This window comes from Rhinichthys klamathensis, unplaced genomic scaffold (assembly GCF_029890125.1).
Source record: "Rhinichthys klamathensis goyatoka isolate OS25496 unplaced genomic scaffold, OSU_Roscu_1.1 h1tg000109l_1, whole genome shotgun sequence".
Taxonomy (NCBI): domain Eukaryota; kingdom Metazoa; phylum Chordata; class Actinopteri; order Cypriniformes; family Leuciscidae; genus Rhinichthys; species Rhinichthys klamathensis.
Window position 1 is genome coordinate 1,691,580 of NW_026606647.1, and position 25,908 is coordinate 1,717,487.

At 35.1% G+C, this 25,908-nt stretch overlaps 2 protein-coding genes across 2 annotated transcripts; one reads left to right on the plus strand and one right to left on the minus strand.

Moving 5' to 3' along the window:
- Nucleotides 1-5,858: 5,858 nt before the first annotated feature.
- hemk1 (HemK methyltransferase family member 1) lies at nt 5,859-19,634 on the plus strand. Its single transcript, XM_056253757.1, has 11 exons — nt 5,859-6,040; nt 6,178-6,354; nt 6,552-6,643; nt 7,719-7,812; nt 7,965-8,096; nt 8,189-8,253; nt 8,369-8,418; nt 16,713-16,818; nt 16,923-17,018; nt 17,748-17,858; nt 18,851-19,634. Exons 1-11 carry the CDS (start codon nt 5,978-5,980, stop codon nt 18,891-18,893), a joined length of 1,029 nt encoding a protein of 342 aa, XP_056109732.1. The 5' UTR covers nt 5,859-5,977; the 3' UTR covers nt 18,894-19,634.
- Nucleotides 19,635-21,007: 1,373 nt separating this feature from the next.
- Nucleotides 21,008-24,549, minus strand: cish (cytokine inducible SH2-containing protein). The gene is made up of 3 exons (XM_056253758.1): nt 23,944-24,549; nt 23,165-23,322; nt 21,008-21,740 (listed from the first exon to the last, which is right to left on the minus strand). The coding sequence occupies exons 1-3, from the start codon at nt 23,961-23,963 to the stop codon at nt 21,250-21,252; spliced, it is 669 nt and encodes a 222-aa protein (XP_056109733.1). The 5' UTR covers nt 23,964-24,549; the 3' UTR covers nt 21,008-21,249.
- Between the last annotated feature and the right edge of the window lie 1,359 nt (nt 24,550-25,908).

Here is a 25,908-nt window from a genome sequence, read left to right on the forward strand (position 1 = left end):
TACCTCGAAAATGGGGAATGGAGGTCAATTGCTAAACCACTTAAGATTAACATTTCAAACTTGCCGTTCATGAGGACATTGTGAGGTCTAAAATGAAGCATGGAGGGAAGTGTTTTAAGCGAACAAACAGATGTTCAATTCACACTCTTTTTTTTATTTTATTCTGTGGGTGTTTCATAATTACTTTGATTTGCATAATATGACAGCATGTGCTAATGCGTTTGGAAGTATTAATCTAACATCTAATTTGTTTTGCATCTATAACCTTGATGCTCAAGATGAATTTAGGAAAATGTCCAAAAGCAACGAGCATGACAAGAGCTCTGTTCATTCAGGTGTCAGAGATGTTCAAAGATGTGATGTTCTGAGAAGTGAAACGGTGGCCTGACAGTTCCTGTCAGCGAGGTGTTTAAGCCTGTGGTCTCAGAGACCCACATCAAAGCTCTGTCATCATGCCATTTTATCTGTGATCTTGCAGTGCAAGAGAAAAGCTCTTAGTGAAATGGGTCGTGGTCTGAGTGACACTGAAAAATACTCATAAGATGCGAGCTTAGAATTCAGTTACAAAATCAATAGCAATGGGCATCGGAGCCATACAATAGCTTTTACACAAAAAATACAAACACTATAGGGCCTATATATTACCTGTTATGTTGTAATTTATTTTCAGCGCATATCTTCGGCTGCATTACTCCTATATGTGTAGCTGTGGGTTGTGCGTGTCACTAACATTATCACTGATCTATTCCTAAAAGTTACTGTAAGTGTTCCTATATAGCCAACCAACACAAGCATCTTTAGCAGTGTTTAGCATACAAGACACTTGACCTTTTCAAAGCGCACTTTCACAAGCTTACCTTAGGAATTTATAATGGGATATGCAAACAGAAGGGTTAGAGGTTTGTATTTCTGATGTGGAAATAGAATTTTTATGATACAAATATCCAGCCTTCAGGTGAACTTAATTATTGATATTTGAATGATTCATAATCAATGCCACCATATGTTTGGTCACATTTTTGTATTTTTAAGCATCACTATCAATTGAGAATGCTTTTACTGTAAACTCCAATTCAATTACTGAATTTGAATTGTAGCAAGGCCTTAAAGGTCATAGACAGACAGATGGATACAACAAACAATAGAACGGACAATAGATAGACAGATAGACGGACAGATGGATCCAACAAACATTTGCTAGAACAGCAGACGGATAGACAGACAGTTAAACAGAATGGACAATGGAAAGAACAATATCTAGATAGATAGATAGATAGATAGATAGATAGATAGATAGATAGATAGATAGATAGATAGATAGATAGATAGATAGATAGATAGATAGATAGATAGATAGATAGATAGATAGATAGATAGATAGATAGATAGACAGACAGACGGACGGACGGACGGACGGACGGACGGACGGACGGACGGACGGACGGACGGACGGACGGACGGACGGACGGACGGACGGACGGACGGACGGACGGACTGACGGACGGACGGACAGACGGACAGACGGATAGATAGATAGATAGATAGATAGATAGATAGATAGATATATAGATAGATAGATAGATAGATAGATAGATAGATAGATAGATAGATAGATAGATAGATAGATAGATAGATAGATAGATAGATAGATAGATAGATAGATAGATAGATAGATAGATAGATAGATAGATAGATAGATAGATAGATAGATAGATAGATAGTTAGAACAAACAATAGATACAGACAGACAGATAGAAATGACAAATGATGGACAGACAGAAAGATCTATTCTTCAATTTAGAGTTTTGCCTAACTCTTTATCAATGTGAAGGAGGCTGGGGAACATTTTATAGAACATCATGGGCTATACTGGGGTAATGAACATCCCTACAGAGGCACAATAATGTGTTGTATCCTTTTGTTCATGGCAAAAAAATTACCAAGCAATTTACCAAGCTCTATGCCCCTCCTCTCGCTTCATCACTTTTAGGCATCTCAGGGGGCAGCAGCCTGGGAAACTATGACTTCAGTGTTTTTGAGGCACAAAGCAGCATTGTGAAGTTCTTCTCAGTATTTCAGCTTGAAGAATAGCAGAGAGAGAAAGAGAGCTTCCTCCGAGAGGCTCAAAACACCAGAATGAGTCACTGCTGAGAATATATGTGCCATGGAGGATTCTGTCTGAACCAATGCCAGGGTATTAGACGACTGGAAATGAATGAAATTTGGACACATTAAGAAGCTGGGAAAGATGTTTGGATGTACAGTTTTATGTTTTCTTTCGATTACAAGTCCAATATCTGCATGCTGCACATTTATCTGACGGAAATTAGAGAGGATTAAGATGAAATCTTGCCTTCAGCTGCTCAGATTCACTGCAACACATACCGAGAGGAAACAAGACAAAATCCTACATAAATGTTGCTATACAATCACATCTATGCCAAAGTATAATGCCAAGAGCTGGTTAGAAATCCTGGTAACACTTTACAATAAGGTTCATAAGTTAACATTAGTTAACTACATTAGTTAACATGAACTAAGAATAAACAATATTAATTTTAACATTTACTAATACATTATTCAAATCAAATTTTGTATTTGTTAACATTAGTTAATGCACTAACATGAACAAACAATGAACAGCTGTATTTTTATTAACAGACATTCACAAAGATTAATAAATACTGTAACAAATGTATTGCTCATTGTTAGTTCATGTTAGTTAATAGTACATTAACTAATATTAACTAATGAACCTTATTGAAAAGTGTTACCGAAATCCTGAATATTTCCTACATATACTTCCCCTCTATCATCCACATCTGGCACTCAGCTGCACTGGGATATCCCCTGTCAATGAATCCAGGTTAAATTATTTCTGTCATATTAGCAAAAGACAAAAATAGCATGAACAAAATCAGTTTAATGCTCTGGCGTTGATATAAATGTAAATTATGATGTAACACATCTTTTCCTTCCCACTTTTTATTAGAAGGAGGCATGGAAACAATGGGGAAATGGCATCTGAAAATGTCTCTGGCCAATTTCAGACTCTCATTTTTTAAAATCCAACTTTTTTAAACTTCCCTTTCTAAAATTCTAGAAAAACAGGAAGCATTTTAAAACTTGGGTCATACCATGGGTAAAACTTGGGATAAATAAAAACCAAATAATAATACTTGGGTTGTATAATTTATGTTTTTTTTAGTATTTATGATATAATTTCCATATATATATTTTAAAAAAATCTAAACAAAAAAATCAATATCATGTTTCGAGTACACGTGGAACGCTTTCTGCTCACATTGTGCGTCTTATCTAGATTAAGTGAGAAAGAAAAAGAGCATGAGAGAGAGATGGATTGATATAAAAGACGAGAGATGAGTTGGTGGTGTTTGGTGATGCCCACAGTATCAGATATGACACATATTCAAACTGACATGCCACAGCTGACAGTACACTGGGAAAAAGAAATATTTTTTTGATGAGCAAAGTTAACTGTACAACAGCTCTGGAACAATGTTTAGATATTATAAAAAGTGCTATGCAAATAAATTTACATTGCATTGAAAACTTTATATAACATAATAGGGTAAAAAAAAAATATATTACGCTTTGGGATGAGAATGCGTTGGTATTTTCAACGTAATATTTAAAATGTTGTCCTGGCTTCATTACAGTAAGAATATAAAAACAATTATTTAAGTTTGCAAACAACATTATAATATAATAGCTTTTTCTCACAATATAAATGGGTTTTTAAAACATAAAATTATGTAGCCTAGTTATATATATTTTAGGAAGGGATCACTTGCAAGGAAATCCTCACATTTTGGGGTCCCTGGCATCAAAAAGCTTTAAAACCCCTATTTTGCAGTTACTCTTGGCTAAGCTTGATTAACTTCAAGCTGATCACTTAGGTCTGACAAACGGTAGCATTTGTTGCAGTTTCTTTGAATGGTAAATTGTCTGAAATGTATAGACTGGAGTATCACAGGCCATCAAACCAGTGAAGACTCACTTTTCCTGGCAAGCATCACCAGTTGGTCTTAATCACACATACACTGTGAGCAATTATCACAGATTTGTTTCAAGGTCAAAAATATGTCTAAAAAGCTCTTTATGTCTTGTTTTCTTCCAATACTTTGACAATGTCATATTCTTATTCCTTCTATGTTGTACTTTAACCTCCCATATAGCTTTCCGTTCATGTCATTTACTTTCACTTCCACACGTCTCAATCTGACTTATTATCTCATCCCTCTTTATAAGGAGAGTGTTCATTCTGAGAGACTGTGTTTCAGGGGAAACACAGGGCTATAGTTGAAATCATGTGTGGTGGTGCTCACAAATAGACTGAGGCTACACACTGCAACCCCTGCAGCACACAATAACAATCAGTCCCATCTGGCTGACAGCACCAGTTCTCCATCCCCCAATCCAGTCTCTCCTCACGTGATCTCTCTCTCTCTTCTCCAGCTCAGACTGCAGACAACAAGTCTTTTCAGAACTTCTGTCTTTGAAGTTTTTGCTGTCAAACCATGGGATAATATGCATGAACTGATACTGTAGTTCCAAGATGTAGTACACCAACAATTTATGAATAGCCGAATAATGTAAGTTGTTTTCTGTATATTATGAAATACCAAAAGTAATTGAAATTAACCAGGAGAAGATGTGGCCCAAAGTTATTTAAATTTATTTGTACACAAATTATGTATCAACACTTTTTATTATAATACACCGTAGGACCAGATTTTAAAAAAAGAAAAGAAAAAAGAAAGAAATAAACTTACGGTTTTTAAGTAGCCTATACAGTCCCTTGCCCACTTAAATGTAGCAGTTTTACATGAAGTTAATGCGCCCTCAAGTGGTAACCACACTTTTGGAGATAAAGTGTAAACGTACTACATCCAGTTTAACACAATTAATTGCAGAGTTCAGCATAAACTTAATAAACAAAATACTGCCTTTTCAATTAAAAGGTTTCTCCTTTTCGTTTGGTTGTCGTATTATTATACAATAGGCCTAGTGTGGCTTTTATTTTGAAATATGTAAAAGCATTAGCTGCGTCCCAATGTGCATACTATCCATCCTAAATAGTATGTGACATTAGTAATTTTCAATACTATTTAGGGCGTAGTATGCACATTGGGACGCAGCTATTACGCACTAGTGGCAGGAAGTCCACTTCATGAACGCGATAGTGGCAGGAAGTCCGCTTCATGAACGCGAATCGGTTCATTTGAACAGCTCAAAGAACTGGTTAAAATTTGATTAAGTGAATCCCGTCATTACGTCATCAAAGTGGAATCTGACATCCATTCGAATAAAGTAATTTTAGGCACACATTTTTGTTTATTAAAATTCTTTCTCGTCTCATCAATCTAATATCGTACAGATCAGAACGCTTCTCTGGGTACATAATTAATCTTAATCTTCATTAATCTTAATCTTAATTAATTAATCTTGATTAATTAATCTTAATCTTCTCTGGGTACATTATTAATCTTAATAATGCAAGATGCCCAGTTTAAATAAGTGAAATGTATGATATGTATGATAAGCAAATGTAAGCAACATGAGATGTAAAGGGGCAGTATGCGTGATTTAGGTGTTTCCAAAACTAAATGCACCTGTGAATTATTAGTCGACCCTCTTCTAGTTTTTTTTTTTTTTTTTTTTTTTTGAAACAGGGAAGAATTTAATTCATTTCAATTTAATTACCGAGAAACAAAGTCAATTCAGTCCGATTTGTGAACGAACTATTCAAATGAAAAATTTTGTTGCCGCTTAACCAATTCAAAAGATCCGACTCAAAAAAACGATTCGGACATTCGGAGCACATGGTTTCCGATGTTACTAGGATCCATCAAGAGCTGAGACACATGCAGGTTACCTTATCGCTTTAGACAGCTATTCCACGAATGTTAAAGCAGTTCAAGCAGTTTGCTCGATTAGCTTACAGTAAAGAACGATGCTGTTCAAGACCATTTGTTTTCGATTAATGCACAGATACAGTGGAGTGTCAAAACATACAGTAAGTTTCTGATCTCCTTTGTATTTAAATATCACTATTATTTTAATGAAAGAATCATATAGCATCCAAAAATGTGTACTGTGTGTGTGTGTGTGTGTGTGTGAGACTGGCAATTAATGTGCTGTTGATTTTTGCAGAGTGTTGTAAGGTTGTCGTCGAGTGCAGCAGAGGGCGCTGTTGCTCCTCCGGCAAACTGTAGGATCACAGCAGAGCAGGCAGTCGGACTGTGGGCTCAACACTTCACACTGCACGGCATCTCCGAGCCTCATCTGTCTAGTCAATATATAATATCTCATGTACTTGGCCAAAAAACTGTGAGTTTCTCTCTCACGCCATGTTTTTAAAATCGTTGTATACATTGTAAAAGTTCCAAACATATATACACAACTGAAAATGTGTGGAGGCATAGTCTGTGTGGTTACAAAGTGTAAAATAACAGTTTAAGAGAATTGTTGTACACATTCTCATTCCCTTTCCATGACACCATGTCCTTTTCTTTCTTTGTTAAAAGCTGGAATGTGTGCCGAGGAAAAGGCTGAGAGACACCCTGACTGACAGGGAAATAGAAAGAGTGTGGAAATTATGCTCCAAACGCCTATCAAGGTAAAACTACATTTGACATTTTTACTCACTCCTCACTGCAACTTTTTTAATGAGTAAGACAGTCGACCCTGTGCGCACAAGTGAAGGCCTTCACAGAACTTCATTTAAGTTTTTTGAATTGTTATTTGTTATTCATTTACGTTCTAAGATTAACACTAAACCATTTCCGAGGAGTTTTAACTTATTCCACCCACTGATTAGCTCAGGTCCATTAAATAGTATTAACAGATACAACTTTTTAATTTGAACGTATTATCAACATTAAGATTACAGATTACTTTAGAAGTATATTTTTCATTTTTAAGTCATGATAACATTAGTTAACTTAGTTAGTTAACAAATGGAACCTTATTGTAAAGCGTTTCCACAAAAGTGTACAAATTAAATTGAGATGCAATGAGAAATAAACAACAAATTAAATTAACACATTTAATATAATATTTCCTCAAAAAACATGTTTTTTGTAGACTAGACTGTTATTAGTAACATTAAAGGGTTGATTAATCCCATAAATGCAAAATTATCCCATAATTTACTCACCCTCAAGTCATCATAGGTGTGCATGATTTTCTTCTTTCAGCCAAACACAATCGGAGTTATATTAAGCAGAAGAGTTAGAGGTCACTCTTCCGTCGGAACTAAACTTGTGAAGCCAGTGAATATAGTTTATAAAGCTATAAATATGGATATTTTTCTTATAAAAACGCATCGCTTCACTTAAGAAGGCCTTTAAGGATTACTTTTATAATGAATGGATACTCTTTTTGGAGCTTCAAAAACTCAAGCAATAATCACTCCCATTATAAAGCTTGGAAGAGCCAGGATATTTTTTTAATATAACTCTGATTGTGTTTGGCTGAAAGAAGAAAGTCATATACGTCTAGGATAAGGTGAGGGTAAGTAAATTATGGGATAATTTTCATTTTTGGGTGAACCAACCCTTGACCTGGTTATAAATCAATGACTCGTGAAAAAGGCTGATGCATTTAATCATGGAAAACAATTTACGAACGTCTCTGAGAAGATAGATTGCCCATTGACCTTTATCAAGCCTGTGTGCATGTTTTTTTTTTAGGATGCCTGTACAGTATGTGATTGAGGAATGGGACTTCAGAGACCTGACCCTGAAGATGAAGCGTCCCGTGTTCATACCCCGTCCTGAAACAGAGGTGAACAACTTCAGTGACCTTCTTAGCACATGTCTGAATTTTGCCACAAAGTGAGAGTGGACTTCAAATAGATGTGACTTTTTGGATAAACACAGACTGTGTGTTTGAAAACATTTATTTCCGCTTGGACCCGCTGGTTTGTGTGCATCTAGGAGCTGGTTAGTCTGGTTCTAGAGGACCTCCGGTTGATACAGGGGGAATCGCACAGGACTGATTTACGAGGTCTGGAGGTGGGCTGTGGATCTGGAGCCATCTCTCTTAGTTTACTACACAGCATTCCACAGGTTTGCACTGTGTCTTTCTCCTAATTATTTATCTTGCTCTTCTGAGTAATGTAGCATGTCATCTGTAACATCTGTACCCATGATTCTTTAAGCTTAGGGTATTTGCTTTGGATCAAAGCCAGACAGCAGTATGTCTTACAACGGAAAATGCAAACAGGTGACTACCTTTCCCAGTCGACTATATAAAGCTTCTATAGATGAATCTTTATTACTTGATGATTTATTATGTTGACTATTCCATATGTATTATTATCCTCTTTCGTTTGTTCCAGACTGGGTCTACAGGACAGACTAGATATTCACCATTTAGATGTGATTAAGGGTAAGGGTAAATAACACTCCGCATAGTCCGCAATGACTAGTCATCATAACAGTTAGTGATTATTGTAAGACTGACAGGTCTGTGAAAGTGGCAACTTTTGGTCAGCACACAACAAACAAACGTCATTTCTGGGCATCTTGTCTATTTTACGTCACTCGGTGTAATCTGATGATTAATTTTTAACAGCTTTTTAACATAACTTATAAATGCAAGATGTCATAAGAACATTTTATTGCAAACTTAACAATGGTGTAGTTACATATTATGAATATAAATATAACTATATATATATATATATATAACTATATATATATATATATATATATATATAACTATATATATAGAACTATATGGGTGATTCTCACGAAACCATTAAAACACCACGGCACTAATGATTTTAAATATTAAACATGTTATTTAGTAATATAAAAAAGCATCACAATAAAGACAATACTGATCTCTACCTTGCACAATGTGTAATTTCAACATGGGAACAATTTTATTTTCTATTTTACTGTATTTTCTGCGAAAATTATCATTACTGTAATGCGTCCAACTTAACTGAATGTATGTTATGATGTAATTTAAACAAATTAAAATTAAAATAAATCAGAAAAAAAAAAATGGATGTTCTACTAGATTATTTCAGATGACAGAAAAAATAATTTACTGAATATTCATGTATAATAATAATGTAAAAAACTAGGAAAATTATGTGTCCATGACTGCGGTTCTCATCCTCCGTAACATTTTTTGAGGACTGTTAAAACGCACATTCAGAATTTAAATAAAGTTTGATTTTGAATAAAGAAGCACATGGGCCAGTTCCTTCAAGATGGCTACTAGGTAAGAAGATCTCTTTATATTTCTCCAATTAAATGTAAAATATTCACTTGTCAGAATGTGTACACGACATATTGATTATCATTACCGAAACAAGTAGTTTTCTATGTTTAGAAAATTGTTAGATTTACAATTTTTTATAAAATTGTACTTCATTAATGTCTAATTATATGCACTGAGTAAAAGATTAGCAAAGTCATCATGGATTCTCTATTGTTAGCAAAACATAGCAAGGCACCTCATCCTCCGAAACACCATTCTCATATACTGCAACCATTTAAGGCCAGTTGCGGTAAAGAGAACTTCTGTTTCGGAAATGAGAATTTAATCATTGTGTACTACTTTTAAATATACCTTATGGATTTAATATGAATTTAAATATTTTTTCTAACTGTTGATATTTTGCTTCATGATTTGTTTCATTGTAGGCAGTCAGCAAGTGAGAAAAAAAAAGTTTTAGCCATGTTGACAAAGTTCAGGGAAAAATTATACAGCAACCACTGCTCGAGGAGTACAGAAGGAAGGATAGAGAGAGGTTAGGTTTGGAGATGTTGCAGGTGTAATCAGCAATAAACACTCTACAGGGCTAGGAAATGTACATGAGCGTACACCCCCCCACACACACACACACAGCCTTTTATCCACTACTATAACAGGGCTATATAAATAAATAAATCTGCAGCAGTACGTCATTCATATTAATAAAACACTTAAAAAAACTTCAATATTTTTAATTAATAATTGTGTAATAATATTGTAATAATTATAGTTGATAGTGATCCTGTTCCTGAAAACTTCTGTTAGATCTACCTGAAAAACTTGAAGCACTCTTTATTTCAGTTGTATCTTTATTCTATTGTATTTATTTGTGCTTCTGTTCACTGTAAAACCCAACAAGTTAAGCTAACTCATTTCATTTGAGGAAACCGATTGCCTCAATTCAATTTAAGTTTATAAAAACAATAGTTATGAGTACTCTGAACCACGAGTCCACTAAAACAATGATATTTCTTAATACACAATTAAACTTTACACTGCATTTAAATACTTTATATAGCTGAAACTTCACTATATTGAGTAAAAACAGTGAAATGACAAACTTTAAATGAACTCAGAGCACTTTCAGTTACTGGTAGCTCACAATATTACACATAAAGTAAAATACAATAGGTTAAGCTAACTCATTTCATTTGAGGAAACCGATTGCCTCAATTCAAAGTTGATGAAAACAATAGTTATGAGTACTCTGAAATTATTTCAGTTGAGTTCACTAAAAGTAGATTTATTTGTGATTAATTTAGTGATTATTGAGCATTAGTGATGAACACCTGCTGTTAACAAGCAGAATCACAGAAGGAAAGAGAAACACAAGAACTACAACTGTCTTCAGACACAGTCTTAGAGGAAATCAAATGAAGATAAAAGACGACATTACATCTCTGAAGATCTCAGCAGAGGAGGATTAAACAACTCCACAAACAGCATCACCTGCTTCACTTATTACTGACCAGATTGACTTTATTTCTGTCAGACATCTACATAAGTTGCAATTGAGAATGAACAGAGGCTTAGATGATGATGATGATGTATTGTTTCATTTAAAGACTCCATGATAGTGGTCAGTGTTTGGTTTAGTTCGGCTCTTGACCCTTGACTTTATAACACCAGATTTTCTCTGGCTGCTGAAACTGAGTGTTTATAAAACACATTTGTTATAGCACAAAAGCCAAAAGAAAATATGATCATGTGTTGATGGTTGTGTTTTGATGATGAAAATCATCAATTAGTGACTTGATTCCCTGATCTTTTCATAGCCTAATATCTGAATAAACAGGTGATGTATTACTTGTATTATACATTATAATAGAACTGTGATTCTACTGTAAGGTCCATTGTTATGACAATCAGATTTCAATAATCATGGTATCATGCTGACTTACACATACATCAAGAATCATCATATGATTCTCAACAATGGTGACCATTAGAAGAATAATTCATGCTGGGAGCCATGGATAAGTTTTGTATATTGCTAGTATTCAGCATGCATTGCAGCATGAGTCATTTTTTTAATGGTCACCATTGTTGAGATTCATATCCGGATTCTTGATGTCTGTGTGAGTCTTGGTAATTCAATACATTTTCTGTGAAACTTTTTCTGCGCAAACTGTTTGTAAAGTCTTGCATAATATCTGATGGTCACAACAGTCTCACTTACTTGTAGAATCAGTTTTGAATAAAACAAATGTAATGTTGCCCTTTTAATCAGAGATTAGTCTCTGAATGAGATCAGTGAATCACGTCACTAAATGATGATTGTCATCATGAATCTTTACCAATCAACACCCATTCATACTTTCCCTTGACTTTTGTGCCATATTTGTTTTATAAACACTGTTACAGAAGCCAAAGACAAACTTGTATGCAAAAGTCAAGGGACAAGAGCACAACTAAAGCAAACGCTGATCTCCATCATGGTGACCTTAAACGAAACTCAAATCCTCAACTTCTAAACCTCTGTTATTTCTAATAAGAACTTTTGTAGACGAATGGCAGTAATAAAGTCAAACTGGTTAATAACAAGTGAAGCTGGTAATGCTGTTTGTGGAGTTGTTTAATCCTCCTCTGTTTAGATCTTCAGAGGTTTAACATCTTGTATCTTCAGTTGATTTCATCTAAGGCTGTGGCTGAAAGTCAGTTGTAGTTCTTGTTTTTATCTTTTCTTCGGTGATTCTGCTTGTTAACAGCAGGTGTTCATCACTAATGCTCAATCATCACTTAATTATACAATTATTATTCAATTATCATTCTGGTATCTAGAAATGTTCTATGACTCATTGAGTTTGAGTTCTGTTTCAGTCATTCAAGTTTCAGTAATATTTGAGTGCAGTGAACTCAATTCTATTTAGTACATATCAGGGATGGAAATTAGCACCCGCCACCAGCCAAATGCGGGTGATTTTGTGTTGTGGCGGGTAAACTCGCTTCACCTACCGGCCACCGTGGCGGGTAAATAAAAATAGCATACTGTTTCACCCGGACGGCGGACACTTTTAGAGGAGGCACACCTTCAAACAAAAATGTGGCGTTACATCGCAGGCGTAGAGGTCTGCAGAGAAAACATCATGGTGCGTTCACACCAGACGAGAATAGAGCGTCTGGCGCGAGTGATTTCATTGTTAAGTCAATGCAAAGACGCGTTACGCGCGTAAAAAATTCCTGCGGCGCGAATGAGGTGTAGAGCGCGCCGTGGTAGATGCGAATACGCCTCATTCGCGCGGCAAGTTCGAGCGTCTGACGCGTTCCGCGCGCATGATTTTATTGAGTGCTTTTGTGCATTCACGCGTTTGACGCGAATTCGCGTCTGCGCCCGAGTTGAAAAATCTGAACTTTGGCGTCAATTCGCGCCGCGTTAACCAATCAGGAGCCTAGCTGCTGTCACGTGGTGAAGTATCTGGATGCTTCAATAAATTATTTTGTACTAAATGCCTGATGTGGCTCTAATGCACAACAAAGCAAATATTTTATCACATAAAACTTGATTTCAATATATGAGACATATTCATTTTGTATTGAATGCTATTTATTCCATTTCATATCTAGATTATATTAAATATTATTCTAATGTAAAGGCAACCAACATACTATAGCTCATACATCCGTGTCTGGAGAGTGTTGTGTGAGAGAGAAAAAAATCACAGGACAGGTTAATTACTTTTGGAGGCTGGCTCAAATTATCATCAAAACAAAAATAAATGACAGATTAGGTGGATGAGGCCGAGGGTGAGAGAAAGAGAAAATGTCAGTATTTCATTGAGACTTGAGATTAAATAAACTGCTTAAGTATTCTTGTAGTATTAATTTTCACATGCAGTTACACATTGTCGGTTAAAAACAAGAAAGTGGCTGGTAAAAACATTGAGTGGCTGGTAGATTTTGAAATCCACCAGCCACAGTGGCCGGTGGACAAAAAAGTTAATTTCCATCCCTGGTACATATTACTGTTAGGTTTTACAGTGCACATGGCACAATTACATTTGTGCAATGATTTTGCATTTCTTTTTCTCCTTATCCTAAGAATTAGACTTTATCCAATTAGCCTACCAAATCAAAATGAGTTATTGTAAATGCCAAGCTCATGTAATGTAGTGGATGCTTGTATTTGTATTTAAGAACAGCTATACTATTCCCTCTACATTCGTTAAAAAGAAAGATTCAGTAAAAACTAACTTTTTATGTTGTAAATACTTTCTCATCTTCTTTTTTGGCAATATTTTCCTCTCATTCATCTCCTAATCATCTAATTCTGTGCAGCCAGGTGTATACATTGACAAATGCTGCAACAGTAGGCATTTACCTAGTTATGAAGAGGTTGAAGAATGAAGAGGTTTTTCCCTCTCTGAAACACTTTGACAAATATTAAAGTTACAAGTTATTGTTTTACGAATATTAAAGTTATTCATTTTTGTATTTTTTTGTTAATTTGTTGTTGTTGCTAATGTTATGTATTGAAGCACTACAAAATAAAACAGATTTGAAATTGAATCCATGATTTTGCATATATTATACATTTTTCTACATTAAATCTAGACATAGTAAACTTATTATCATTACCGAAATAATCAACCTCATTTCCAAAACCTATGTTTCATTACCGCAACAGATGATCATTAAATGTTAATTTAATTAATATAAAATTTGTTGTTTGCTTTTAAATGCGTGTACAGTATCTACACATTATGTTCTTTCAGGTTTGTCACATCATTTTGAAAATGTGTCAGGTTTCATTAAAATATATATAAAAAAAGGTTGTAAATTGTGGAAGGTGTTGCGGTAATGAGAGAAATTAAAAAAAAAAATTAAATAATGCTAATTTAAAAATAAATATTATTACAGATTTTTAAGTAACTGTGCATGACTGTTAATAATCCATTTTTAAAAATGTGAACATTTATTTTATTTTCTAACAGTGTTGATGTTTTCAGACTGTTGCGGTAATTAGATTTTTTGGGACTTGTTTTGGAAATTATGCTCAAAAAGGTCTTAAATTGTAAGTAAATATTTTTAAATTAATGTTCACAAATTCTCCAGACTTTGTTTTTAATGTCTGAATTTTTTTTTGTTAATTCAAGCATTTTTTAATTTTCATGTTTGAAATTTTTAAAACCAACCTTTCGTGAGAATCACCCATATATATATATATATATATATATATATACACTCTCACATACACACACACACACACACACATATGTGCATATATATACAGATAATAACATGATATTTAGGTCACCACATTGAGTATTTCCTTAAAAAATGGTTATAAAATGGTTATCCAGAATGAGCTATCGAGAGCTACTGAAATTTCATGATTTTTTTTTTGTTTTTAGGAGGAGAAACACATTTAGATCCAAATGATAATGAATTTTGACGGAACACAAAACCCAAAGTGTAGAATTTCTATTTAGAATTTGCTGTTTGTGTTTCCATGCTGATCTTGCATAAATGAAGGTGAATTTGTCAGAAGTGGACAGAATGGAAATACTTCTCAGCCAAGGTGTCATTCTTTTTCTCTCTTTAAGAAATGTTATTATGCAAGCACAATGAGAGATTAAAGTCATGTCAAGACTAGATGTACATTACATGTTATTTTGATTCTATAGTTAGTTTCTTTGCAAATTAGTGATTAACAAATAGAGAGGAAATGCAGCATGAGGGAGTAACTGGCATTTTTGATTGTCCCATTTCCTGTTGGTTTGTTATGACTGGCCAAAGTGAATTCCCCAGAAAGCTCCACGGATTTCTGTAGAACTTGAATGTCGTTCATCGATTCCACGCATCCCACTCTCCTTGTATGTTTGTTTACTAAATATTTTGACTAATTTCATCATGCTTTCAGCCTCCAGTAATAATCTCCATTTCTATTTTTCCATAAATCCACGACACAAAATTTCCACCCACAATCCGGGAAGAAGCTGAAAAGGTGCAGAGATTCAGTGTGGACCTTGTCATAACATTCATAATTGATTTAGCATTAGTTCGACTTGTGTGCTAGTAGATAACGAGACTTTGAGGAATCGAGCCAGACGGTTCAGCCCGAATCCTAGAAGGGCCTCTAAGGTAGTGACATGGAAATGTTCAGCTAATTCCAGGGATTTATTGGGCTTTTCCTGTTAAAGCTTGTGCCTCTCTTCCCACTAGATGGCATTAAAAACAGCTCTCCTGAATGCTAAATATCAAATTTTTATCTCTGTGAGACTGTGACCTAACCACATTACTATTATTAAGCTCTGAGATGAAGTTGTTTTCTCTTTAATCGCTGCACTAACTGGATAAATGAAGGTACTTCTGCAAAAAGGTTAAAGATCTTCCTAAGTGTTGTGTTTATTGAGCTAGCAGACATAAATGGAGGCTTTTCAGGAGTTTCATGGATCATTAACACAAATATATTTGTTTTGGCAGTGTTTATGTGTGTACAGTATATACAGTAGTGGCCAAATTTTAAAATATATATAAAAAAAAGATAAAATATTTTCCTCATATTTTGATGGTTTAATCGAACTTGTAGAGCGATTAAAAACAAACCCCCAAACCAATCCCCTCTGGACATCCTTTTTGGCCACTACAGTATATGAGAAAATCAAATATTATTTTAGTACTGTATATACTTATAACTAGAACCTAGTACCATTTATATATATACGGTAATGTTTACACTACCACTCAGCGGCTTTGGTTGGTAATAGTAAGATTTTTAAATGTTTTTGAAAATAGTATTTTATGTTCACCAATGCTTCATTTATTTGATAAAAAATATAGTATATAGTTTGCGAAATATTACTGTTTTGCAATAACAGTAATAATAACTAATCTATTTTACTATTTTTAAACTTTTCTATTTTAAAATATTTTTGAAATCTAGTTTATTCCTGTGATTGCAAAGCTGAATTATCAGCATCATTACCTCAGTCCTCGGTGTCACATGATCCTTCAGAAATCATTCTGATATGCTGATTTGGTGCTCAAGAAACATTTATTATTATTATTATCAATGTTGAAAACAGTTGATATTTGCTTGATTTTTTTTTGGAAACCATGTTTTTTTTAGGACTCTTAGATTTTTTTGTATTATATTTTGCAACATTATAAATGTATCCTTGCTAAATAATATTAATTTCTTTAAAATAAAATCTTACTGACCCTTTTTTGAACGTTACTGTTTATGTATAGTGTTTGATTCAAACACAACAACTGAATATATCCCCAGACATTACAAGCATGTAATTCAACATAAATGTAATTATTTTCCTCATTGGTCAACATTGTTGTTTAGTTTCAAGCTTTGAATTTCCATATAAATTATATTTTTGTAATTCAATGAAATCGCCACATCAGTGCAAATATGTTTTGCATATGACAGCGAGAGAACAAAATGTATTTTGTATTCCCAGATGCAGATGCGATACTGAGAGAATGTGACCCGGTTGACTTTATAGTGAGCAACCCTCCCTACTTGCTCAGTCAGGACATGAAGACTTTACAAACAGAGATACTCAGGTTAGGCCAACATGCGGACACACTCAACATGTGCTTTAACCTTTGGTGTGTGTTTGATAATTCCTCATGTAACCTTTTAAACGGCCACATCTCTTTCCTGGAAGGTTTGAAGACCATGCCGCATTGGACGGGGGTTTGGACGGGCTGTCTGTGATTCGCCCAGTTTTGGGTCTGGGCTCTAAGCTCTTAACAAAGCAAGGGTAAGTGAGAAGTGTGTGTTTGTCTAACGCCATCATATGTGGTTTGGCAGAATGTCTGGTTGTCTTTGATTATTCTTGTATTGTAGCCAAATACAGTTAAAAAATAGTATGCTATAATCGCGCTAAGAAGCTTTCCCAGCATACCTTAAATGCTTCAGGGAATCGAGTGCTACACAGTTCTCTGTAGTTCAGTTGATAACAGTATTCCAGGGACCAGATCATTCTCCCAGTACTCCTCCCCACCCTTATCACTCCCAAGACACACATATGCACATGCATACACAATAACAAATAGCACAATTAGCTTTTGGTGATGACAGTTGCAAAACCTGTCTTGTGGAATGTTCCATGCCCATAAAATGGCTAATTCAATAAGCAATTCACCGAATGGATATAAGTAATACACGAGTAATACGCTTGTAAAGACTGGAGAGCATTGCACGTGTCGTTTTTCTTGTCAGTGCATGTTGAGAACTTAGTGGTAGGGTTTCAGATTTCCTTGAGGGTTTCTCATTATGTGTCCACTCAAGGTTTGTTTCTTTCGCAGAAATGACACATTGCTGTCCTTTTATAGATACTGAGAGCCCCTAGCATTAGCTTTCAGGTTTTCTGTCTCAGACCTAATATTCTTCCTCATGACTAATGGCTTGTAAGATTGTTTACTTGGAAAAGCATCCTGTCCACCCAACCTTTTCCTCCCTTACTTTTTAAATGCCTTTGTCTGTCCAGACGGGTTTACCTCGAGGTTGCTCCATGCCATCCTCCAGTCATTCAGCAGCTGATAGAGGAAATGATGCCGGGGTTGCTTTATCTGGAAACCCATTGTGACCTCACCAACAGGTCAGGTTCTTATGCTAACGTGACCTGTCCTTTTTTTGCTGTTGTTGTTCACTTAATTTCAATGAAAATGTATCACTTTTGGAAAAAAAAAATCCTCACATTTCACAGATGTCTTCAAACATGAGGAATTTTTTTCCCCCAGAAGTGATACATTTTCATTCCGTGAATGTTTGTTCTTAGACTGAGTCCATGTTACAGTGTAATTACATGGTATTTGTCTCTTGTGGAATGTTATAACTAGGGATGCACCGATACCACTTTTCCGATACTAATTTATTAGTACTATTTATTAGTAGTATTAATTAGTAATTTATTAGTACCATTTATTGAGAACCCGAACCCAAAAGAATATAAATCATATTAGTTTGCTTAATTTGTTCATCAAATATATATTTCCTTCAGTTATTTTCATGCTTAATTAAGCCTGCTAAAATGCATTGAATGAGCTTCTTTTACTTTCACTGTTCATTCTATTGCTCTATCATATTTTATCTTTTATTTAATAGCACAGTACATATTTAGAGCTTTTCGAAATTTCAGGGGATGCTAAATTGTCATTTCATTCAAGTATTTTTGATGGTGATATTTTTATTAGTTCACTAGCATAGCTTAAAAAAATAAAACCTAAAAAATAGATAAATGTGTGTGTATGTGTATATATATATATATATATACAGGGCTTGACATTAACACCCGCCAACCTGCCTTGTGGATATGCATCTTTTGAATTGGTCAATAACTGTAATGGGATGTGAGAATTATGATGATCTTTAAAATGGGAACTACTCCTTTAAAGTGTGCATGTGCAAAAGGTTTTGTCCATGTCATTCTGGATCATCACTCCAGTATATGGTATAATAAAAGCGACTCTGTAAATAAAAACTGATGCAACCTTAGTAGGCAACTCAAGTACCCTGTTATCTCTGGATGCCGAGTAAACAGTATCCCATTTACAGTATACTGGTAAACACACTATGCTTTTTATTTTACAGGCCACGATTTTGCATTTTACAGAAGAAAGGAGAGGATGACTGAAACAAAGGACAGAGGAAAAATACATTAGGAAAGACAAGTCAGGAAGATGATCTTGGCTGGTATGACACCACCATACTAAGTAGAGCTAGAGTCTTTACCATGAGCAATTGCCCATTTAAAATGCCTTCAGTCAAATTGCAGGTGGCACACTGCCAGTCTCCTCGCCTGTTCCCAGCATGCACTGAGTTAAAAACCTGCCAATCCTACCAAGAAGCTCCTTCGTGAAATTTGCCGACCAAGGGTTTCTATTTGTCTTGTGCTGTAACCTTCTGTTGTTATATCTTTTATATTCGCTTTCCTTTTAATTGGTAAGCATGTGTGTGTGTGTGGCTGTGGTTTGTTGTGGTAAGATTGCATTGATTGTGAGTTTGTGCTCTGTGTGCAAGTGTCAGGGTGCAGTAGGCTGAAGGTAATTATTGAGGCCTTTTCTAAGAACTCCCCCTCCCAACCCTGCGCTAGTCACTCCCTGGAAGTAATGCACTCATTCTGCGAAACAGCTGGCCCGTTGCCGCTAACTCGCTCGCTCTGCTAGCCCACAAAGACAGACAGACAAACCAGACATGCTCCACTACCACAATGTATACACCAAATCTGTCTGTTCTCTTTGAATGAGTGAAACCGAATTGTACATGCACTGCCTCCCTTCTCTGTTTTAGTAATGTGTATTAAATTATTGCGGAGACATTTTATATTTATTGTTCTTGTAGAGATGCAATGCCATAATAAATGAACTATTTTTAACACATTTGTTGTCTTTATGCGGATAAATTAATATTGGCATTTTTGCCAATCTTATTGTTTAGATTATTAAATAAGAACCTTTTGCAGTGCAACTGTTCAAATAATTCTTATTGATCACCCTTTTTAATACTGTTCTTACATATATTATTGCACACAAAGATTATTTACATATTTACGTCACCAGCAAATTTATGTAAGCTTGCGCAGCACTGAGATCGAGTTTCAGAAAAAGCTCTGCCTCTCTTTCTGGGAAGGACTAATCACGGTGTGCAGTAAGAATGATTCACTGTGAGGAAAATAGAATGAGGAAACAATGCTTTTTTTGTTCACAGACATGTCTTTCATTTCTCATTATTAATGTTTTGTTACTCTTGTCCATCTCATAGAATTCATTTCAGAACACCTCAAAATTTTAGGCATTTAAAATAATAATTTAAAAATAGACTACATAATATAAATACACAGAAATGTTCATCTTTTCTTTGACATTGTTTAGCTGTGAAACCTTTATGGCCGGCAATCAGAACACATTCAGAATGCCATCTAATAATCTTGTATAACACACATTTTGTCCTGAAATTAACTAAATTGCACAGCAATTTTATGCACATTTGTTCATCTAATAATCCTATTATTCTGAGATTACAGTTCTGAATGACCTTGTTTGATAGTCTTACTAGAAAGCCAGTACTTAGAAGAGGAGTGAGTCAGATTGTTTGATTCTGTGTATCACGTCCATTTCATTCTGCGAAAAGGTCCAATTTATTCTCTTTCAGCACCTAAGTAATCTATATTTTTTTCCTTTTGTGTTATCCAAATAATCAGCACCTGGCCCTCATAATTTTAGACTTTTTCTTCATGCCATGGATTTACTTGATTATACTCTTCTATAAATAATTCTTATTATTCTCAGAGGTGGCAAATGACTCAAATTTGATAGTGTTGGATAAAACAGTATGACGTCAAGTAAATTTGATAGTCACTTTTATTATAAAATGAGAGGATCTTTCATCCATAAATACATACAAACTCCACATTGTGCGCATAGAAAAAAAATATGTAAATCTTGATAAAATAGTAAAAAAGAAAAAAAAAAAAACATTACACTTTCAAGAAAAGAAACTATTCCAGTCAAGGCAGCGCAGTGACTAAGCTCGCCTTTATAGAGTGCTGAAGATCAAGCCACGTATGTGCTTCTCGTGAGTTTCAGACAAGCTGTGTGATCTCATTTCAAACCATTTTTAAAAGGGTCATGTGACCTGTACAAAAGTTTAACGAACATTATTTCAAGCCGGTGGTTTAACCTGTCACACTTTTAACAGTATGACATGAAGGTCAAGTCACGACTTGCTTCTCATTGAGTCACGACTTGCTTCTCATTGAGTCAATTCTGGATCTGGTTTGACTCAGTCCCACTTGGGTATAAACAAAGTATCTAGCTATCTATTTAGATAGACTTGCTGACCATCAAAAACTTGTTTCTTGTCCAGAAACAAGTCTCAACACTTCTTTTTTGACCCCAAACCTCTCGTTGGGGCTGTGCATTTAACTTGCCTCCTTCAAAACATCAACATCCACCTCGTTATTGGCCATGGTGTGCGATTCCATGGTGACCTTAGAGCTGGAAAGGGTAATCCTTAAGATATTGAAGTATCAGTCTGGGTAGAGGCAGGTGCTCTGTGCAAGTTGTGTTTTTGTTGATTACCAAGCGAGTGAGATGTTGCAAAGAAGGAAAGGCTTGAGGATGATGGATCGGCCTTTTGAGTTTTAGCAACATCGCACATTCCTTGGGTTTTATGGACGTTATGTGATCAGACTCCTCAGTCTTTTCCCCCTCCTCTTTGCTCCTGGAGCCCACGTAGTGCTGCAGGAGGCTGGGGACGTCGGGGAAGGACTGCAGGCGAGATCTGACAGGGGAACTGGAGTCCAGATGGAAATGTCCATGACTGTACTCGATGCGTACGTTTGTGGGCCCACGGCTGGTTTTAACAGACAGTGTCAACATATAGAGAGGGTGGCTGCTGTCCCGTATCAGGAAAGTACCATTCGGTGCCTCCTGTAGGACAGAGTGGGCCTCACTGGCAGAGATGGCACCCCAGTACCAACCTGGAAAAAAGGAAGGGATTATTGAAATTAGTTATTACTGGAGAGTTTTATGGATATAGAAATAATAATTTGTAGTTTAACCCCCCTCAGAAGAGGTCATTCTAGAACAGTGTTTCCCAACCTGTGGTTCACGACCGGAGGGGTCGCCAAGCTTAACTCTAGTTTTAGCTATGAAATGGTTAACAGTTTGGCTTGTGGTAAGTATTACAGTTTAGTATTTTAATCATCATTAAAACTGTATTTGATTGCTAGGATTTGAAAAACTCACAATAAATAAAATTTCGTTTTGTTTGAAAAAATGGCGGAAAGAAGCGAGAGAGGTTTTACAAACGAATGCTGAGGGAAATTATATAAATTAAAGTATGAATTAATTCTATGAATGTATCTCTGGAGGGAACTGACTGCCATGAGAAATGTTTTGATGGTATTTTCTTGTCACCATCCCTCCGTGTAACAGTGGTGTTTATAAGCATAGATAGCGCTGCTTTGTTTACAGAGGTTACCGTGGAAACCGCTTTATTGCTGCTGTTCCATAAGCGCCACCTACTGTCAGAAATTGGATTTACATTTTCATTCAGCCTAAACTTTAACCAGTCAATGGAACATAAGCTAATGTGCATTCTAAAAATCTAAATTCAGATTATAAAGAATCTAGAATTATTAATTGAGCTGATAAAATACCTATAATCATTTTGACTCATTCTGTTTTTTTTTAAAATGCTTTAAAGGCTGGAATAAATAGGTTTACCGTTTTATAAAACATTTTGGTCAATACTTTAATTGAACAAGTAGTACATGTTAGTAGATAACATTATGTTGCAAGTCAAATCCGGACGTAGTTGTTAATGTTATTATTTTGTTATAATGTTTCTGCTGTTGTTGAATTTATTAAAAACTAAACTGATTTTGTAATCCCTGTCATTAAACAAAACGTGTGTTGGGGGTGGCTGGGCCGTTAAGGATTTTGAATGTTAAAATGGGGGTCTCCTGGAAAAGAGGTTGGGAACCACTGTCCTGGAAAATTGGTGCTTTTAGAGCCCTTTAAAAAAAAGATGCGTTTTTTTAAACATGTCCAACTTCTCATTGCTGTATATACACATTTTGATAATTATGTTTTCAGACAGGTCAATTTTGATTTTCATTCTAAAAAATGACCTTTCTAAAAGCAGTGTGTATGCACATATGTGTGTGTACATATGTATATATATATATATATATATATATATATATATATGTGTGTGTATGTATGTGTGTGTTTATGTATGTGTGTGTGAACTTGAGAGTAGACACATTGTGCATACTGGAAAAGGCACCAGTTTTACAGAACGACCCTTGAATAATTTGTGGATTTATGAATGAATCCTACTTGCCAAAAATAATCATAACAACATAGATGTAATAATTAAAAAAACATGTTGTCTTACCTGAGGCATCCAGATAGGAGAAATTTTCAGAGATAACTTTTAAATCTTTGCTAGGGTCCCATGAGTTAATGGCCGAGTGAATGCGGCGAGGAGAAGAGAAAGTCACCACCGGAAACCTGACCGTCGGATCGGGGGTATCAGTCAAATGAGCTCGTGGGCTGGAAAAAAATAATGATAAAACAAAACTATTTTAGGGACTTAAAAGTTTACAATACTTTCAAAAAGAAAACTTATTAAAATACTGAAGGCACATATTATTTTATTAACAATATTTGTTTATATACTGACTTATTACTTTATGTTCAAATGTGCACAGTAATACACATTTTCAGAAATGGCTGATTAAGCTTTTTAATTTCGTTCAATTTAACGTTAAATCTGAGCCATGGGTTTCAACAGTTTCAGTTCACAGAAGCATAATAAAAAAATCGTGTGAGAGACACAAATACCTTATATGTTATTAATGACACATATTATTGTATATTACTATAAACAAAATTATATGAATTATTGCAGACAGCTTTAAATATCAGATTAATGTAACCTGCCTGAAGTGTTTCACTATTTTAATGCAATAAACAATGTATATTTATATGTAGCCTACTATTTTACTATATAATAATAAGATGCTAAATAATTTGAGTCCATATGTCTTTCACGGATGCTTAGTGCCATCCTCAAGAATGTGTTGTAACGTTATTTATTTAATGAACTATTAACTTAGATAGTATGTTTATTTTGTTGTGATATTTAAAGAAAGATGAGCCGCCAAAACTCACCCTTGAACGCAGAGAATCATTGTGAAGATGTCCAGTTAGATATCTGTCGGATTCCTTAAAGTTTCTTTGTTCCTGAGGTTTTACTCGGGCTGGCAAAATAAAATGTTCTTTCTTGAGCGATGACAAACAGCTCAATAATGATATCTGTCGATCTGGAAGGTTGTTGAAGAGGGTCAGGATTCTGTCATATAAGTGCGCGACTTGTCTACGGGTTTGTTTAAACTACGCGAGTAAATCTGACGGACATGGTTGTCGAAAACGAGCGGCGTTTCTGTTCAGCCCGTGCCCTAAAACTGAGCAAGAAGCGGAACACTGCAGGGTTTGGCTTGTTCAGTTCGTCTGACTTCCCTGAACTGGTTTTCTCAGAATCCCCCCGTGTTTAGCGCCTCTGACGCCATCGGCAAGTACAGCTCTGTGAAACCCACAGAATCAATCCTCTCTTCTACCTCATTCAAGCATACAGCAGTCTCGTGAGTAATGAAATAGCACTGGACTTATTCATTTGTGAGTTTTATTATGATGATGGTCGGTAATTGCTTCCTGATGTTTGTGATTGACGTTCGAGGATGAAGCCGGCGTTTCTCTTGAAACCGCATGTCTTGCGTTCCAAGAACTTTCCAGGAAAACTGAGCGCCTGCCCTGAGTTAAGCCAATCAGGTCACTCCCATTCAATGAGGCCCCGCCCCCTAGAGCGGTCACCGAATTAACCATTTGTTTACTGCTAAAATGAGTTTCTGAAAAAAAGACATAGGCCACCCGCTTTGGATCATCTGGAGGAAGATAATTTCTTTTAAATGTGAAATTTAAACTTTTGATTAGGCCCTTGCATTAAAACATTGTGATATATTGTCCACATGCATCTTAGCGATTGATATATTCTAGTAGGCCTATTTTTTTATTTACAGAACAACAGTATACAGAAATGTACAGAACATTTTCATTCATTAATCAAAAACTATAGTCATATAAATATTACAAGTCTTTTTTGCTTGTTTTATTGACAATCCAAACAAGTGATGTAGTCCTTGATGTTGATGATCTGGAGAAAGCGAATGAAATTTGGGCTTGGACCCTGACCATTTCTTCTTATGTATGTATGTCTGTGGAACTTCCTCAAAATTTATATTTTAGTAGCCACTTGATTTATTAGCATTTCTAACGGAGAGTTTATTCTAAACGCTTATTTTTTACTGCCATCTAGAGGCTATCGGGTGTATCCCATTGTAAATTGCAGTGTTTTTGCATGGATGCCCTCCTTTCCTCTGTGATTTTACATTCATGTATGATCTAATTTGTGTAAAGATCTTGATTTACCAAATAATAATTACCACCAAACACTCAGTGAAAGTTTTTTTTATTTATGCAACAATATGTTCATAAACGATGCAAGAGAGGGCTGTAGATTTTAATTTACTGTTAATTACAATTCATTTGTATTATGTATGTTTATCTTGTGTATGACCTTTCACTCTAATCACTGACAGACAAAAAAAGGGGGGGGGGGGGGGGGGGGGAAATAAATATAAATGATCCATGTCAACATAGTCCGGGGCAACCATCAATAACATACATGAAACATATTAAAACATGTTTTTGTTTAGATATGGCTTTACCTTGTTTCTGCTAACCATGATGATTTTAAACATTTCACTAGCTGAACTATTCACTCAGTTAGACAATCATATTTTCAATCCTGATTTTTTTTAAATATTTGACGTACAAAAATATTTCATTTGGAATTGTTCTGATTACTAATAGAAGCTTATACACAAAGTATGTGCTTCAGTAAATACTAAGGGGCAATGTAAATCAAAGATTGGAGTTATGAGACATATTTGTGTATTGTAAGAAAAAAATGTAGACACCCAACTGCAACTATAAAAACACATAAAAGGTTATCATCATATACAATTTTTAAATATGAATCTGAATCAAGTCTAAACCTGCATACATATCTGTTACTTA